The sequence below is a fragment of the Nothobranchius furzeri genome, chromosome 2 (genome assembly GCF_043380555.1).
Source record: "Nothobranchius furzeri strain GRZ-AD chromosome 2, NfurGRZ-RIMD1, whole genome shotgun sequence".
Classification (NCBI taxonomy): Eukaryota; Metazoa; Chordata; class Actinopteri; order Cyprinodontiformes; family Nothobranchiidae; genus Nothobranchius; species Nothobranchius furzeri.
In genome coordinates, this window is record NC_091742.1 from 96,513,554 (window position 1) to 96,529,320 (window position 15,767).

General features: G+C 42.7%; 1 protein-coding gene and 1 long non-coding RNA gene across 6 annotated transcripts; both read right to left on the bottom strand.

Moving 5' to 3' along the window:
- Nucleotides 1-957: 957 nt before the first annotated feature.
- LOC107374203 (oocyte zinc finger protein XlCOF6) lies at nucleotides 958-13,949 on the bottom strand. Of its 2 annotated transcripts, XM_070548474.1 has the most exons (4): nucleotides 13,665-13,949; nucleotides 13,467-13,533; nucleotides 4,722-5,195; nucleotides 958-2,861 (listed from the first exon to the last, which is right to left on the bottom strand). In XM_070548474.1, exons 2-4 carry the CDS (start codon nucleotides 13,474-13,476, stop codon nucleotides 1,264-1,266), a joined length of 2,082 nt encoding a protein of 693 aa, XP_070404575.1. In that variant the 5' UTR covers nucleotides 13,477-13,533; nucleotides 13,665-13,949; the 3' UTR covers nucleotides 958-1,263. The 2 variants fall into 2 exon arrangements, with proteins under 2 accessions (XP_070404575.1, XP_070404573.1); XM_070548472.1 differs by lacking the exon at nucleotides 13,665-13,949 and having other exon boundaries at nucleotides 13,467-13,629.
- On the bottom strand, nucleotides 6,827-12,938 carry LOC139066258 (uncharacterized). Of its 4 annotated transcripts, none has more exons than XR_011519184.1 (4): nucleotides 9,237-12,938; nucleotides 9,031-9,099; nucleotides 8,686-8,760; nucleotides 6,827-8,097 (listed from the first exon to the last, which is right to left on the bottom strand). It is a non-coding gene; the product is annotated as an uncharacterized lncRNA (long non-coding RNA). The 4 variants fall into 4 exon arrangements; XR_011519185.1 differs by having other exon boundaries at nucleotides 6,827-7,407; nucleotides 7,647-8,097; nucleotides 9,031-12,893; XR_011519183.1 differs by having other exon boundaries at nucleotides 7,046-7,840; nucleotides 7,993-8,097; nucleotides 9,031-12,862.
- Nucleotides 13,950-15,767: the final 1,818 nt, after the last annotated feature.

The window sequence follows — 15,767 nt, forward strand, 5'->3', positions numbered from 1 at the left end:
GGAGGTTACGGTCCATCCGGACCAGAACCTCTCGCCATAAGAACAGCTTCTTTCCATCTGCCGTTAGACTTGTGAACAGATTATAAACACACAACCATGTTCGTCTTCTGTACTTGACATAACGTCACGTTATCGGCCATGTTACCATTACCTGCCTTTTTTTATAGCAAAGTTTTATGCTAGTTTATTATATTTTATTCTACTTTATTCTATTTTGAATTTTATTATTCAAGTTATATGTAGCACATTAGTACCGAAGCAAGTTCCTAGTTTGTGAACTGTTTGTTCACTGACAATGGCAATAAACCTTTTCTGATTCTGATTAACAAAACAATGCAACGATTTCAGGGTTGGACCTTCCCGACATGCGCCTGTTTCCACTTCACTGGGCTGTTTTCCAGGCCATTATAAGGAGCTTTCAGACTACCTGTACATGGGTATGGACTCCAAAAGGCCCGGTGGAGTAGCTGAGCAGAACTTTTGGTTAACACGTGCTGATAAGTTGTAACCCAGTAAGGAATTATAACCAGACTGGAAGCACAAGCAAACGAGCATCATTTGCACCGCTTTAATATCGCCATTATAAATTCCAGCACTGAAAAACCCAAGAGAAATCCTCCACAAAGACATAATTCACAGCATTTTGTTGTGTCAGAGAGCCATAAAAAAGGCATCGAATGCCACATTTTACATCACACAGCTGATCTCTGTCCTCTGCATGCTGTATCTTGACAGAAGAAAGTATTTTATGTTACTGTGGATGCTTTTTGGTGCTGCTCAGTGACATCACTGACTACTGGAGCAGTAGCAATATGTGGATGTCTGTGCATGTTCCTGAGAGGGCTGAATTTGTATGGAGACACAACATTTGAGGTCAAATTTCCTCTTCCCCGACTACCCTGAATTTCCGACAATGGAAACATGCCTAATGTTTTACCAAGAAGGGATACCTGGACATTTTTAGGGCCACCTGGTAGTTTATTTCTCACAAAAGCAAGCTACACCACTAATGTCTGGCTTGTATATTATGATATTGCATCTTTAAGGGTTCCATAACCCCTCAAAGTGCTTCACAACATAAACATTTACCAATGCACACACACCTGGGTCCATCAGGAGTAGTAGAAGAAGAAAAAAAATGCAGCTTTGGCAATCACGTGATCATGTTTGAATTTGCTATTTTTAATCAGAGAACAATAGATCTTTCAGCCCTAGAGGGCTGCTTAAAGATACCTTTAAGCTAAATCTTTGTCCACAGAGCTCTTAAGCAAAAGGCTTCTTGTCTGTGTGGACTCTCATGTGTCTGTTTAAATTTGTCTTAAAGCTAAACTTTTTTAAACAAAATTTACAGGCAAAATTTTTCTGTCCTGTGTGGACAGTCATGTGACCATTTAAATGTGTTTTCTGGCTAAATCTTTGACCACAAATCTCACAAGCAAAAGGCCTCTGTCCTGTGTGGATACTCATGTGACTGTTTAAAGTTGTTTTACGGCTAAACTGTTGTCCACAGATCCCACAAGAGAAAGGCTTATGTCCTGTGTGGACATTCATGTGACTGTTTAAAGTTGTTTTATAGCTAAATTCCTGACCACAAAGCTCACAAGCAAAAGGCTTCTGTCCAGTGTGGACACTCATGTGACTTTTTAAAGTTGTTTTATGGCTAAATCCTTCTCCACATAGTTCACAGGCAAAAGGCTTCTGTCCTGTGTGGACACTCATGTGACTGTTTAGAGCAGTTTTACGGCTAAATTGTTGTCCACAAAGCTCACAAGCAAAAGGCTTCTGTCCTGTGTGGATATTCATGTGACAATTTAAAGATGTTTTTCGATTGAACTGTTTTTCACAGAAACCACAAGCAAAAGGTTTCTGTCCTGTGTGGATATTCATGTGACTGTTTAAAGTTGCCTTATAGCTAAATCTTTGACCACAAAGCTCACAAGCAAAAGGCTTCTGTCCTGTGTGGATATTCATGTGACTGTTTAAAGATGTTTTGTGACTAAATCTTTGATCACAAAGTTCACAAGCAAAAGGCTTCTGGCCTGTGTGGACTCTCATGTGTCTGCTTAAATTTGTCTTAAATCTAAATGTTTTTACACAAATTTCGCAAACAAAAGGTTTCTGTCCTGTGTGGACAATCACGTGTTTGGTTAAATTGGATTTTTTCATAAATGTTTTTCCACAGTCATCACAACTAAATGATTTTAGTTCTTTCTGGACTTTCCTGCTTGAGTCTACATGTTGCTTCTCTTTAACACATTTTTTATTAACCAGACCGACTGAAGAACTTGTTGCTGAATGACCTGTCACTCTCACATGTTTCTGGAGAGAGCTCTTGTGAATAAACTGTTTACCACACTCAGGGCAGCTAAAGGACTTGTTGACAGACTTAACATCTGACTCAGAAGACTTGCTCGCACTCCAGTCATTGGCTCCCTCTTCAGTTTCAAACCCAAAGTCTGACTGCTCAGAATCTAGATTCACATCATCCTCTTCATCATCTCTACTCACTTTAGCCTCTGAAGAATCAGATGTCTGTTCATGAGGGTTTAAACCTGGGTTCCTGCTAGCTTCTGGTCCTCCACTAGTTTCTGCTGTCATCTGGTGAGCTGAGCAACTGGCTGGAACATCTCTGTCTTCCAGTTGCTGCTGATGAAGCTGGGAAAACAGAGGCTTCTCTTCATCATCCTCACTCTTTATAGTAACTACAGTGAACGGAAACCTGGCAGCATCAGTCTCCTCCTTCAGATGGAGCTGCTCTCCCTCCAGACTGGTCCAGAGTTCCTCCTTTATGAGGTGGTGTTCTGGGTCCTGCTGGTCCTCACCAGGAGCATCTTCTTTAACCAGCACCAGCTGTTGAACACCTGTAGGAAACACAGAAACATGATGTTAATTACTGACCACCGTAATTTCATATTCACACATAGAGGAGTTTTATTATTGGTTTAGGTTGGGGAGATAAGAACTGAATGAACATTTTACCTGAGTGACATTTTCATGTCAAGTTATTTTACAAAAAAAAGCAGGCTTCCTGGAATTAATCTGATTTTTCTAACGTATTAAAAACCTGAAACTTTGATTCAAAGTACTTATTTCACACACAATACCATAAAAAACTGATGAAAACTCTTGATTTGGGATGTTCTACACTGAAAATAATAGTATGAGGCCAACAGCAAGGTTTATACAGGAATCCCAAAGTTGGATTTAGTACATTTTACCACCAACATGACATCAAGCAGCCGCCTTTTCTTGGGGGAGGGGTAGATGCATAGCACTGACTAAGCCCTTTTCTCATATATACCACCTCACTTGATGAGATCATTCGATCGCATGGCTTCTCCTACCACTGCTATGCCGAGGTCACCCAGCTCTAGGCCTGGGCGATATGGCCTAAAATCAATATCACGATTTATTGAGGATTTCACCTCGATAACGATGAATGGACGATGACTACAGGTATCCGCAGAAACAAAAGTTGTCCACTAGATGGGGCTAGTACATGAGTCGCATTTTTACGTGACTCAAGGTGGTACAGCTTCTTGAAGGGACATTAACGTTGCCGACCTGCACACATCTTTTCATTTTTTATTATTGATAAGAGTCAGAAACTTTGATAACGATACATTTTTGATTTATTACCCAGCCCTACCCAGCTCTATCTGTCGTTCCCGCCGGACGACCACATGAATCTCAGACTGTCTCTCTGACGTATCAAGATGGATCAAATCCCACCACCTCCAACTAAACCGCTCTAAAACAGAATTACATGTCATCCCAGCGAAACCACCCATACGGCACAACATCTCCATCCAAAACGATTCCCTGTCTCTGGCTCCTTCAAAGGCAGTTCAGATCTTGGGCGTTGTGATTGATGACCAGCTGACCTTTAAAGATCACGTCGCTCCTTCATGCCGCTTCACGCTGTACAACATACGAAACATCAGACTGTACCTAACACGATATGCCACCCAGCTCCTGGTGCAATCTACCGTCAACTCCCTCCTCGACTACTGCAACGCCCGTCTAACTGGTCTTCCAGCCTGGACTGTGAGACCTCTTCAAATGGTCCAGAATGCAGCGGTGCATCTGGTCTTCAATCAGCCTAGAAGAGCACATGTCACCCCTGTTCATTGAGCTCCATTGGCTACCGCTAGCTGCTCGCATCAAACTCAAATCACTAGCGCTAGCATACAAAGTTCTGGATGATACGGCTCCCATCTACCCGAATCCTCTTGTAAAGGTTAACGTCCTGACCCGGCCGCTCCGGTCATCGAAGGATCGTCGGCTAGCAGTGCTGCACCACGCTCAGGACAATCCAGACTTCATGTGGAAGAACAGGAGCTTCCTTGTAGATTTACAAGAAACTCCTGAAGACCCTGCTCTTCAGAGAGCATCTTCTAAACTAGGACCCTCCCAGCACCTGTCCCCCTCTCTACTGTCCACTCCATGTTCACGTCCCTCTATGACTGATTCTACTGCCTCACTGCCACCTAGGACTGACTGATTGTTGTTAGCCTCAAGGGCAACCTGCCGCTTCATCATCAGCTGTAAGTCCCTTTGGACAAAAGCGTCTGCTACATACATGAACATAAACCAACTGGAGGCTCCTCCTAACGGTAGGTGTGAATTTCAGCCACCAGAGGGTGTGTTGGGTCAGTTCTGCTGGAGGTGGGCCACCGTGGGAAGAGACCACACTCAGAGCAGCTAAAGTTGAGTCTTACCATCTGACTCAGAAGATCTGCTCTCATTCCAGTCTCCATCTCCAGACCCAGGGTCTAACAGCTCAGAGTCTAGATTCACATCATCATCATCCTCTTCATCATCTCCACTAACGCCAGTCTCTGAAGAATCAGATGTTTGTTCATGAGGGTTCAGACATGGGTTCCTGCTAGTTCCTGCTCCTCCACCAGTTTCTGCTGTCATCTGGTCAGCTGAGCTGCTGGTTGGAACATCTCTGTCTTCTATCTGCTGCTGATGAAGCTGTGAGATCAGAGGTTTCTCTTCATCATCCTCACTCTTTATAGTAACAATAGTGAATGGAAACCTGGCCGCATCAGTCTCCTCCTTCAGATGGAGCTGCTCTCCCTCCAGACTGGTCCAGAGCTCCTCCTGTTCCTCCTTTATGTGGAGGTGTTCTGGGTCCTGCTGGTCCTCACCAGGAGCTTCTTCTTTAACCAGCACCAGCTGCTGAACATCTGTAGGAAACACAGTTACTGACCACTGACTTTATATTCATACATGTGACAGTTCTGTGTAACTGAGATGAAAAAACCACAACATGGACTTCATTCAGACAAAAACACGTTTCTACTCACTTAGAGAGCAGACAAAAAAGGCCTCGCAGCACAACCAGTGTGAGATTTTTACCGTCGACATATCAGCGTAATACTGCCGCCACGGTGTGTCTTACCAAAGCGCCGTGACGGCACGGCGATGAGAGAATGTAGCGGTTCCACCAAGCTTGGTAGTAATTAGGGCTGCAACAAACGATTATTTGGATAATCGATTAATCGGATGGGGTCTCGACACGATTAATCGGATTACATGGGGAAATTTTTAAAAACTGCTAGGGAAATGTTATTTCTCTCCTTCCTTCACTTTATTAAACACAACATTATTAGAAAACAGTTCAATAGCAGAAAAACAACATGCCATCACCTAAATTGTCTTATAAGGTGTATAGACAGAGACCCTAAGCTACATCTATCTGTGACCTAAAATGCTTGGTCCAAGTTAAACAGCTTAAGGGCAATTCTCATCTGTTTTGTTTGATCTCATCTGTAGACATTTATTATAACTGGGGATGTCAAACAACTAATTTTTAAATGTAATTAAACATCGGCTGTGAATTAATCAAAATTGATCACTATTTCCAAAAATGACTGAAAAAATAAGTTGTCACACACTCCATGGAAACTTTCAGAGAATCCACAAATAGTGGCTTTCAGATGGTTTTGTTACTTTTTGCAAGTTAAAGGAGCATGGGGCAGGATGAAGAAACGGAACTCATTAGCGACGCACTCGGCGCTGTGAGTAACTGCAGCCCGGCACGAGAGCGCGCACAAACTCTTCACTAGAAAAAAAAAAGTTAGTGATGTACGGCCAGAGCGCGGCTCGAACAAGGCACCGTGTCGAGCGATGAAGTAAGTAACATTGTTACTTTAGTCTAATATTTGTAAAGTTCCATGACATTAGCTTTTTAATTTAGCCATGACACTCGTGATGTAAAGCAATGTCTCCTTCCTATGAAATATTCATAAGCCAGTTTTGTGACTGGTTAGCAAGACAGTAACATGATGCTACTTTATCAGCATAAGGCTTTGTGGCTGCAGGTGATTTCTGATGTTTTTAGACCAGTTACAGTTATTATTTTGCACTAAGCTTACTAACAAGCTGTTATTGTTTATGCATCATGTAAGAACATTCAACATCATGTCACTGACATCATTTGTGAAACCAATTTCATTACAGGACAGGCATCACAACAATGTAAATAAGAACATAAATATCAATGTTTAGTTCAAAAATGCATCAAAATAAAATCATAATAAGACCTACAGGGTAATACAGTAATTTTTCCATTACTGTCATTGATTTTCAAGAATTCACATTGGAAGGAGTGATGGAAGACAGTTCAGATGGAGTGTGCCCGAGCCTGCCACAGACTTTGATGTGTCGTGGGAAAGTTTGAGACCAGGGGCTAAAGGAAAGGGGAGAGGAAAAGGTCGCTCCGAGGGTCGGGGAAGGACACGCTCAAGGGGTGAGGGCAGCAGGTTGAGGTCCAGAGCTCCTTCAAGAGGACCAGGGCGCCGGGGTAGGCAGCCAACAGCTTTCAGAGAAGAGGATCGAGACCGGCTTGCACAGCTGAGAGCTGCCAGTATAGCTGAGATGCAGGTTGGTTGTAGCCATTTGTGTAAAAAAATAAAATAAAATAATAGAGAGATGCCAAAAACTATAACATCACTCACTGGAGATATGAATCTAGTCATGTAAACATATACTCTTTAATTTCTAGACAGCTTTACAACACCTGAGCCAGGAGAGAGATTATATTCTCGAGAGAGCAGTGACCCGTCTTCCAGGGGTGATGCTGGATATCCTGGAGTTTTGGCAAGAGACGCCAGGACACCATCTTCCTGACTGAGGGCAGCCTAACCCAAAAATCCAAACCGTTTATCTACAACTACAGTAGTTCCAAAACAGCACAATACCTCAAAATAAGTTTAGCTGAAGACAGCATTTTCACCCAAAAATAAACAAACAGTTTGTGCAATATATTTATTTTTATTTATGTACAAAAAAGTTCTGTTATTTGCATTTGTACATAGTATTTTTTCTTAATTTCTAATAAATCTGTGTGCATGAAAGAAGTCATTCCTGTCTTTTGATGCTTCACGTAGCTGGGACCTTTATGGAGAGAGAACAGCAGCATTAGATCATACATAGATTACATGAGAATGCAATTCTGGAACTCTCCAGTTCTGAAGTTGACCTGTAAAAAAAAAACAAAAGCTACAACTTTGTAGATTATTAGGAATCACACTTTTGATTGCCTTTTCACCCACAATTGTCATTTCTATATGTAAATTGTCAGCTTTGATATTGACACTTTAGCTTTTTTGCTTATGAAAATGTTATTAATATACCTAAAGGTCAGATTGGTGACATCCTTCAACCAGCGTCTGTTGAACATGATTCGTTGAAGAGCCTCGTGCGGTGGAGATCCTGGCACCATGAGCTCTTTATCACTGGTCGTTGCATCAAGTGGTCCATGGTCACATTTGCCACGGGTCCATTCATGCTTCCCTGTGACATGGTGAAGCACACCCACCCACATGTCCTAACAGAAAAAATAAGTTTTATTTGAAAACTTTACATGTGACAGAAGCGCTCACCAACAGAAACACGAGAGCTGGCACTATTATGAAAAGAAAGGTAATTATGTCAATGTGCATTGTTGTCTTGTTGTCCAAAAGATGTCACAATACTTACATTAAACATATCACGATGTTGTGCTTTCTGGCAAATGTACCAAAATTGGTTGAAGATGTCATTCAGCCACACAAGTAGGATGGAAATTCCCTTTAGGATCCCAGCCTGTGAGCAAGGATAAAACAACAATTCCATCTTTTAGTTCTTTTTAAAACATAGAAGGGTTTTATTTACCTGCAACGTTTTGTTTGCGGCTGCAAACTTCGTCAGCCTGACAAAGTTTTCATAACAGTTCTATTCTGTTATGAAAACAATAAATAAAAGTAGAATTAATATATTGTTTTAAGACTTTGGAGTTTAAAAAAAAGAGTGTAGATAAGAATAGGGCTGGGCAATATGGCCTCAAATCTATATTGCGATATAATCTGAAGCATGTGCAGTAACGATATATATTGCGATATATTTTTTCATCTGTTTATAGATGTCAAATTGACATGCTTTTAGATATCCTCATGTGGCAAATATATGCCACTTGAGGCATATAGGCCTCCTCCTCCGCCCACTCCATGCTTGCAGTCACCGCCATTCTGTTGTCCCATTGTCAGCAGGGTGCACATCTTAGTGACGTCATGTGTTATCACAATATCGCCGTATTGCGATATAGCCAAAAACTATCATTATCCAATTTTATATCATTTCTACCTTATATCGTTTATATTGCCCACCCCTAGATAAGAAGACATTGTAACCCACACACTGTTGAGTAAGTTGTTTGCTTGGTCCTCATCAATTTGGACTGCATCCGTAGCTAGATCCATGGATTTGAAACTACAGACAACACAATAATATTTGTTGTACGTAAAGATAAATACTGGAACTTACCTGAAATGGTACTGATTCTAAAGAGATAAATGTGGAGCCTAATACATCTGTCATTAATTATTTCTGCAAATAACAACAATCTGCTGTGAATTGACACTTCACAACATAAATAAATATATATAATGACCTATATTTGCTTATCTATTGTGTTTTTATCTTTTTTGCACAGCAGTAATTTCCTGCGTATATGGCAAGACTTCTCATGAACAAATTTACCTTTCTTCAAAAGGATCCAATCCTTGGTCATCAGCTAAGGCCTCAACACCAGCCATTAGAAAATCTTCCCTGTAAAGATAATGTCAGAAGTGTTTGGTGGTGTGATGTTAGTTCTGAACCAAGTGTGGATATGCAAGGTGTAATTTAATGTATGAAATATCATAGCACAAAAACGTGAATATTTGTTTTACAGAAAAGATACTAACCCCTCAGACACAGGTTCAGTTGGAGATAATCGATGCAACATTTTAGCTGCTGTTCTCTTACTGGGTGTCGAGGTTGCCTTCACATAACCTCCCTGAATTGCAGTTTCAGGAGCCTGCTTCTTCCGGTAGCTGGAAAACACATTTTTAAACAAAAATGTCAACAAGTTGGTTGAGACTCTACACCTTCTGTTTACATAGATCAATAACGGATAAGCTTATTTACCTGTGGCACAACTAGTAATATGAAAATGCAGGTCAGTTATAAAAAAAATGTATTTATCATTTTCACAAACATATTTTATTCTGACCTACATTCAACAGGACAAATTTAGAAAAATAAACACAAACTTCTGCACAACTTTACTTTTAGTCAAACGTGTTGTTATGGCTGACTTATTATTTATTCTTATGGATCCTAATTTTATTTATTCTCAGCAATAGCGCTAGGGAAATATATTCCGATGGGGTTCTGTTACACAAACCCCACGAATAACATTATTTACTAAAGTAACAGTCCTGCTTAGAGGTTGGACTGTAGATCAAATATGACATAATTCTAAAGACTCATCTTTGGTTTGGAAAATGTCCGTTCTCTTCTACAAACTGAAGCGTGATCGCAGCTAACATGCTAACGCACGGTAGCTCTCTCCGGCTGAGCGGTGACGTCATTTAATCAAATCAAGCTCTGTTTACTTTTCTCGTCAGAATAAACGGAGCATCCATTTATCTCCAAACACATGCGGCGTGTCGTCCACAAAACGTAGAAGTGATCCGGTAACTCCTTGGTTGCTTTTAGTTTTTTCAAACTGATCAGGAAGCCATATGCTAAACACCGTTAGCTTAGATAAGTTTCTTGTTCATCTGCACAAAGATTTGTTAGATTACCTAAATCAGCATTATCTAAATCCATAAGTTTTATTTTATTTTCTCAAATTGTGCAGATACAGCTCTGATATGTTTACCTACTCGTTACTGAAACCTACAGCAGAAATAAGGAGACCAACACTTACCTGGTCACTGGAAAATGAGCCATGTCCGCATCCTTTTTCAGGCCCAAATCCAGTTGAAGCAGCCTCCATTCTTCCAGAGCGTAACCAATAGATATTCGGATCCCTGACCGACTTTTATCATATTTTCTTTTTGACTCTCGAGATGCCGCTGATAAAACCTTCTTCTTTGTGCCACTCTTTAGTGGGCTTTGAGTTGCGCTTGGTCTTTTGCTAGTTGTAGAATCCATTTCCAGGATTCTTCCTCTTCTGTTTGGGGTTTTAACGTGGCTAGTAGTGAAAGACGCGTTACCGCCACCTAGCAAGCTTCCAAATGTTTTTCCGGGTTTGAACCTTGTCGAGAACGCGCCTGAAGCGTCAATTTACGTCATATCCGTAAAACAGCGCGGGAAATTCGGATCAGGAATGTTTTGCATTTTGCAGCACAAAGCCTGATTAACAAAATGGAATGATAAACTAGTTTCATCATTCTTTTTAGTTTAAAATGCTTCATCACCCATAAGCTTCACAAGAATGAACATGTACTTTTTGTTTTTGGACAATTCCTGCCCCATGCTCCTTTAAGAAAAGCAGCAGATGAGACAGCATGTCTGATAATTTAGTTTTTCATCTGATAATATTAGAACATGTCAGTAATGTCTGAGGGGCTTTTATAAACACTGTATAACTAACACTACTGGAGAGGGTATGAATTACACAGAGGCTTCTGGGGAGCCCAGTTATGGGGGGGGGGCATTTTGCCTTGGCCCCCAAAATGTCTTGAAACGGCCCTGGGTGTGTGACTGAGTGTTGAAGGTGATCTGAATAGTATCAAATTTATAAATATTACATGTGTGTAACTTATTGTTATATACAGGTAAAAACGTGTAGTGGAGGTAAATCTACCTACATTTTACTTTTCAACACTTTGTTTTGTTTTCTTGTTTTTATTGAACTATTTTCCTGTCCTGTCTGTCTCTCATCTTCCTGCATCTCCTCTTAATTCTCCAGAAAATCTGTTGCCTGGATTCTTACTTTTTCACCTCATCAGTTACTTCTGAGCAGATCAAAGGGATCTCCTGACCGCAAAGCGCAGAGCGCGTTTTCGATGCTGCGTGAGGTGACATCACCGCAGCACAGGTGATGAGCTCCGCAGTGGCAGAGCGCTGCAGGCACAAGTAAGACAGAAAATAGAGAACATGTGCAGACATGAACGATCGTGTGCTAATTATAGTTTTTTGGTTGCGCCACTTTGAGAATGGACCGTGCGCCGGAAGCAGCAGCCTGGATCGCTGCGCAGCAATGCGCTGTGCCGCTCTCTGCTCAAAAGAGTCCAAAAATGATATAATATAGAAAACTTTTTTCCAGCTCCCTGGATGTGTAGGACATACAGCTCCCCCATAATTCGATCCCCGCTCCTGGATGAAAAGCCGGACATTTTCATCAATACAAGAACCCGCAGTCCGGACGCCCGGACAGAGAGTGAAAAGTGGACACGTCCGGGGAAAACGGAACGTACGGTCACCATAGTCCTCATAAAGCGGGAAATTATAGATACAGTATTTTGCTCGTGCCCTGGGCCCTTTAGAGTTCGTGGGCCCTGGGCAATTGCCCAGTTAATCCGGCCTTGGGCGAAACCGGTTCGCAGCAGCGCGAGTCCCCCCCCCGCTCATCTAATAAGCGTCGCGCTCACGACTTTAGACTCTTTTTTTACGAGCTTAGGGCATGTCTAGCCTGTGTAATAATCCGGGACTTGGATGAATCACTTTTGAAAAGTTTTTAATTTACCCGGACACGGAGTTCTCTCCTTCCTCGCTGATGATCCCGACATGCTTTCGTTTAAGACGCTGCATCACCCCGTGCCATGCTAAGTCTGGCCTAAACGTTGCAGGTAACGAATGTCTTCGCCTGATTTAACTGAAAATGCTCCCAAACTTAAAAAGCTTTTACCTTTTTGACTCTCGCTGCTTCTGCCATGTTCCTCTTCCAAACACCTGCCGGCTCTCCCTCGCGCTGATCTGTCTGCGCGCAACTGCGGGCGGGAAGGGGGGGGGCTTTTGGAAGAGTTGTGCGACACAACGAATCGATGACGCAATTCGTTGCCAACGCTTTTAGTAATCCATTTTCATCGAATTTATCGATTCGTTGTTGCAGGCCTAGTAGTAATATCCCCACAACGCCGGACCTGGGAATGTACATTCCTACTCGGTGTTATGATGACATGAGGAACCAAGGCCCAGCTCCGGCCGGCTACGGCATTGTAATGAAAGGTAAGTGTAGCTTTTGTTAAACTGGGGCGATGCAGAGCTCTAGGAGCTTCTCTCCATTAGAGCTGGAGGTCACCTGACAGTTCACAGGGACCTTTAGGAGCAGCTTGTGGAAAAGTTTAAGGAGCGCCGCTTCGATCGCTATAAAAAGCAACTTATGTTCAAGATCAAAGGAAGTCTTGACAGCCCAGAGGACCCCCCAATACCCTTTTACCGCCATCGCGTTTCTATCCTCTGAGGGTCTGGGCTCAGCCCCCAGTGTCCAAGGAACAGACGCCCCTGCACCAAATTAGTTACGATAATTCACATCAAACTATTTTCTTACAAAAACACGATGAGACGCCCGTGGGGAAAACCCTGTTCATCCATTCACCAGTACCTGTGTCCATGCTGTCCAACACACACACACACACACACACACACACACCAGTACCTGTGTCCATGCTGTCCAACACACACACACACACACACACACACACACCAGTACCTGTGTCCATGCCACACACACACACACACACACACACACACACACACACACACACACACACACACAAGTACCTGTGTCCATGCTGTCCAACACACACACACACACACACACACACACACACACACACACACACACACACACACACACAAGTACCTGTGTCCATGCTGTCCAACACACACACACACACACACACACACACACGCACACACACAAGTACCTGTGTCCATGCTGTCCAACACACACACACACACACACACACGCACGCACACACACAAGTACCTGTGTCCATGCTGTCCAACACACACACACACCAGTACCTGTGTCCATGCCACACACACACACACACACACACGCACACACACACGCACGCACACAAGTACCTGTGTCCATGCTGTCCAACACACACACACACACACACACACACACACACACACACACACACACACACACACACACACACACACACACACACACACACACACACCAGTACCTGTGTCCATGCTGATGGATGATCCTGAAGTGGTAGCAGGTTTTCTTTAGCCGTGTTTAGCTAACAGCTGCAATAGAAACAAAGCAGGAGAGCTGATTAAGATGCTGCTTCAGAACAACGCAGGAGATTAAAGATCCAACGCTTTGGTTCTGATCAGCTGAGGACAGATCCAGTCTGGAAAAGAGGACCTTTGCTCACCAGAGTTCACGGAGTAGAGCTAACCGCTTTTTCCTCCAGAGTCACATTCAGATTCGGGGCTTTTCCGTCGGAGAGTGTGAGCAGGATGGATGAGAGAGCGAGCAGCGATCCTGCATCATGACCAACTCAGATGAGCGAGTCTGATAGAGGGAACCTCTTCAATCTGATGAAAGCAGCAAAACGAGCGCGTTTCTCAGAGAGGCCAAAGGAACAACAACAAGCTAGCTCTGCTAGCAGCTTCTGGTTTCTGCTTTTTCCGGTGGTCGGTGACCAGCGTAAAGGTGCACTAGCGCCACCTGCTGGACTGGATAAACATGCATTCACTCATACACAGACCTGTGTTCAGTATTAAATCCGCGGTTTCTTCAGAAGCCCTGACAGAGAGGAGACCAGTAAAAGATTACTTTCTGTTTTCTTTCTTTAAACAAACTGAAAAAGATCTTCAGCACCAGACAAATGCTTTCTGTACAGAATGTGAGAGAAACTTCTGATGTCGTTGATACTTTTGTCTTTAGTTGAAGCTGCTGTGAGAGGCAAACAGAACATTTAATGAAGGTGCTGATGTGGGGATTGTTTCATGTAATGCTTGATGAGACCACCAGAGGACGGTGCTCTTGTTTTCTCCACTCAGAGCCCTGATAGGCCAAAATAAAGAATAGTGTTGATGCTAATGATAACAATATTCCACATATAATAGACTGAATGTAATAGTATATATAATAAATATACTCAGTATAAATAGATCCTACATAAAATGTAGGACTAAACGTTGGACTTTCAGGTACAGTTCATAGTCCAGTCTCCTCTTGAAGACTGTGTTTATGTTGTTTCTATTGTTGATCAAAAATCAAAGCTCATCATCATGACGTGGGGTTCCCCAAGGCTCAATTCTTGGAACACTGCTCTTCAATCTCTACATCAGTGATCCGCAAATTGCGGCCCGTGGGCCACGTCCGGCCTGAAAGCCCTCTCTTTATGGCCCCCAAACCCCGCACGCACACCCACCCCTACCCCCGACGGCCAACTGGGAGGTGTAGGATAGATAGAACTGAGGAAAATAATCAATGCGTGAGATGCGGGCATAAACCATTCTGCATCATAGAAGAGTACGCCATAATCAATTATAGTGGAATGTAGTTTTGTTATTTTAACAGCGGCACCAGCGTAGCATCCACATCTGTCAGAGCGGGTTCTCCACATTTACTGGGCAGGAAACTTTGGTCCTTTATGTGGTACTGCAGGGCTGAGTGCTGGAGTTGTAACCTGAGACCAAACCCAAACCGAATCAGCCCGATCGGTTCTGTTGGATTTGGGCTGTGAATTATGTTAACTGAGCGGGTTGTTGCGCAGCGCGCTCCGCTCGCTCGATCAGCGACTGAGGGTATAGAATAGATTTTTAGATCATCCTTCTTGTATATACAACTCTTAACAATCTGGCTCCATTCTAACATCAGTGACCTGATTTTTCCATACACTCTTAACCGAGCACTTCACTCTCAGACTGTAGGCTTACTGGTGGTTCCCAGAATATCTAAAAATAGGATGGGAGGCAGATCTTTTAATTATCAGGCTCCTCTCTTTTGGAACCAGCTCCCAATTTTAGTCCATGAGGCAGACACCATGTCTACTTTTAAGACTAGGCCTAAAATATTTGTATTTGATAGGGCCTATGGTTAAAATCTGATGTTAGCAGGGGATCTTTCAGCCTCACACCGAGTGCCGATGCCTTCTTTCAATTTTAATCTGCACTTAGACACACAAGGTTCTGGGGGGAAGTGGGGCTGTGTGGTGGCATCAGCTGGCATAGGCCAGACAATGCCTGCACTGCCCGCTCCCCCCAGCCATGGAATACACCTCATCAACACGCATCAACACTGTATCAGAATCAGAATCAGAAAAGGTTTATTGCCATTGTCAGTGAACAAGCAGTTCACAAACTAGGAACTTGTTTCGGTACTAATGTGCTACATATAACATGAATAATAAATTTCAAAAATAGAATAAGTAGAATAAAATATAATAAAACTAGCATAAAACATTCAGCTATAAAAAAGGCAGGTAATGGTAATATGGCCGATAACGTGACGTTGTGTCGAGTACAGA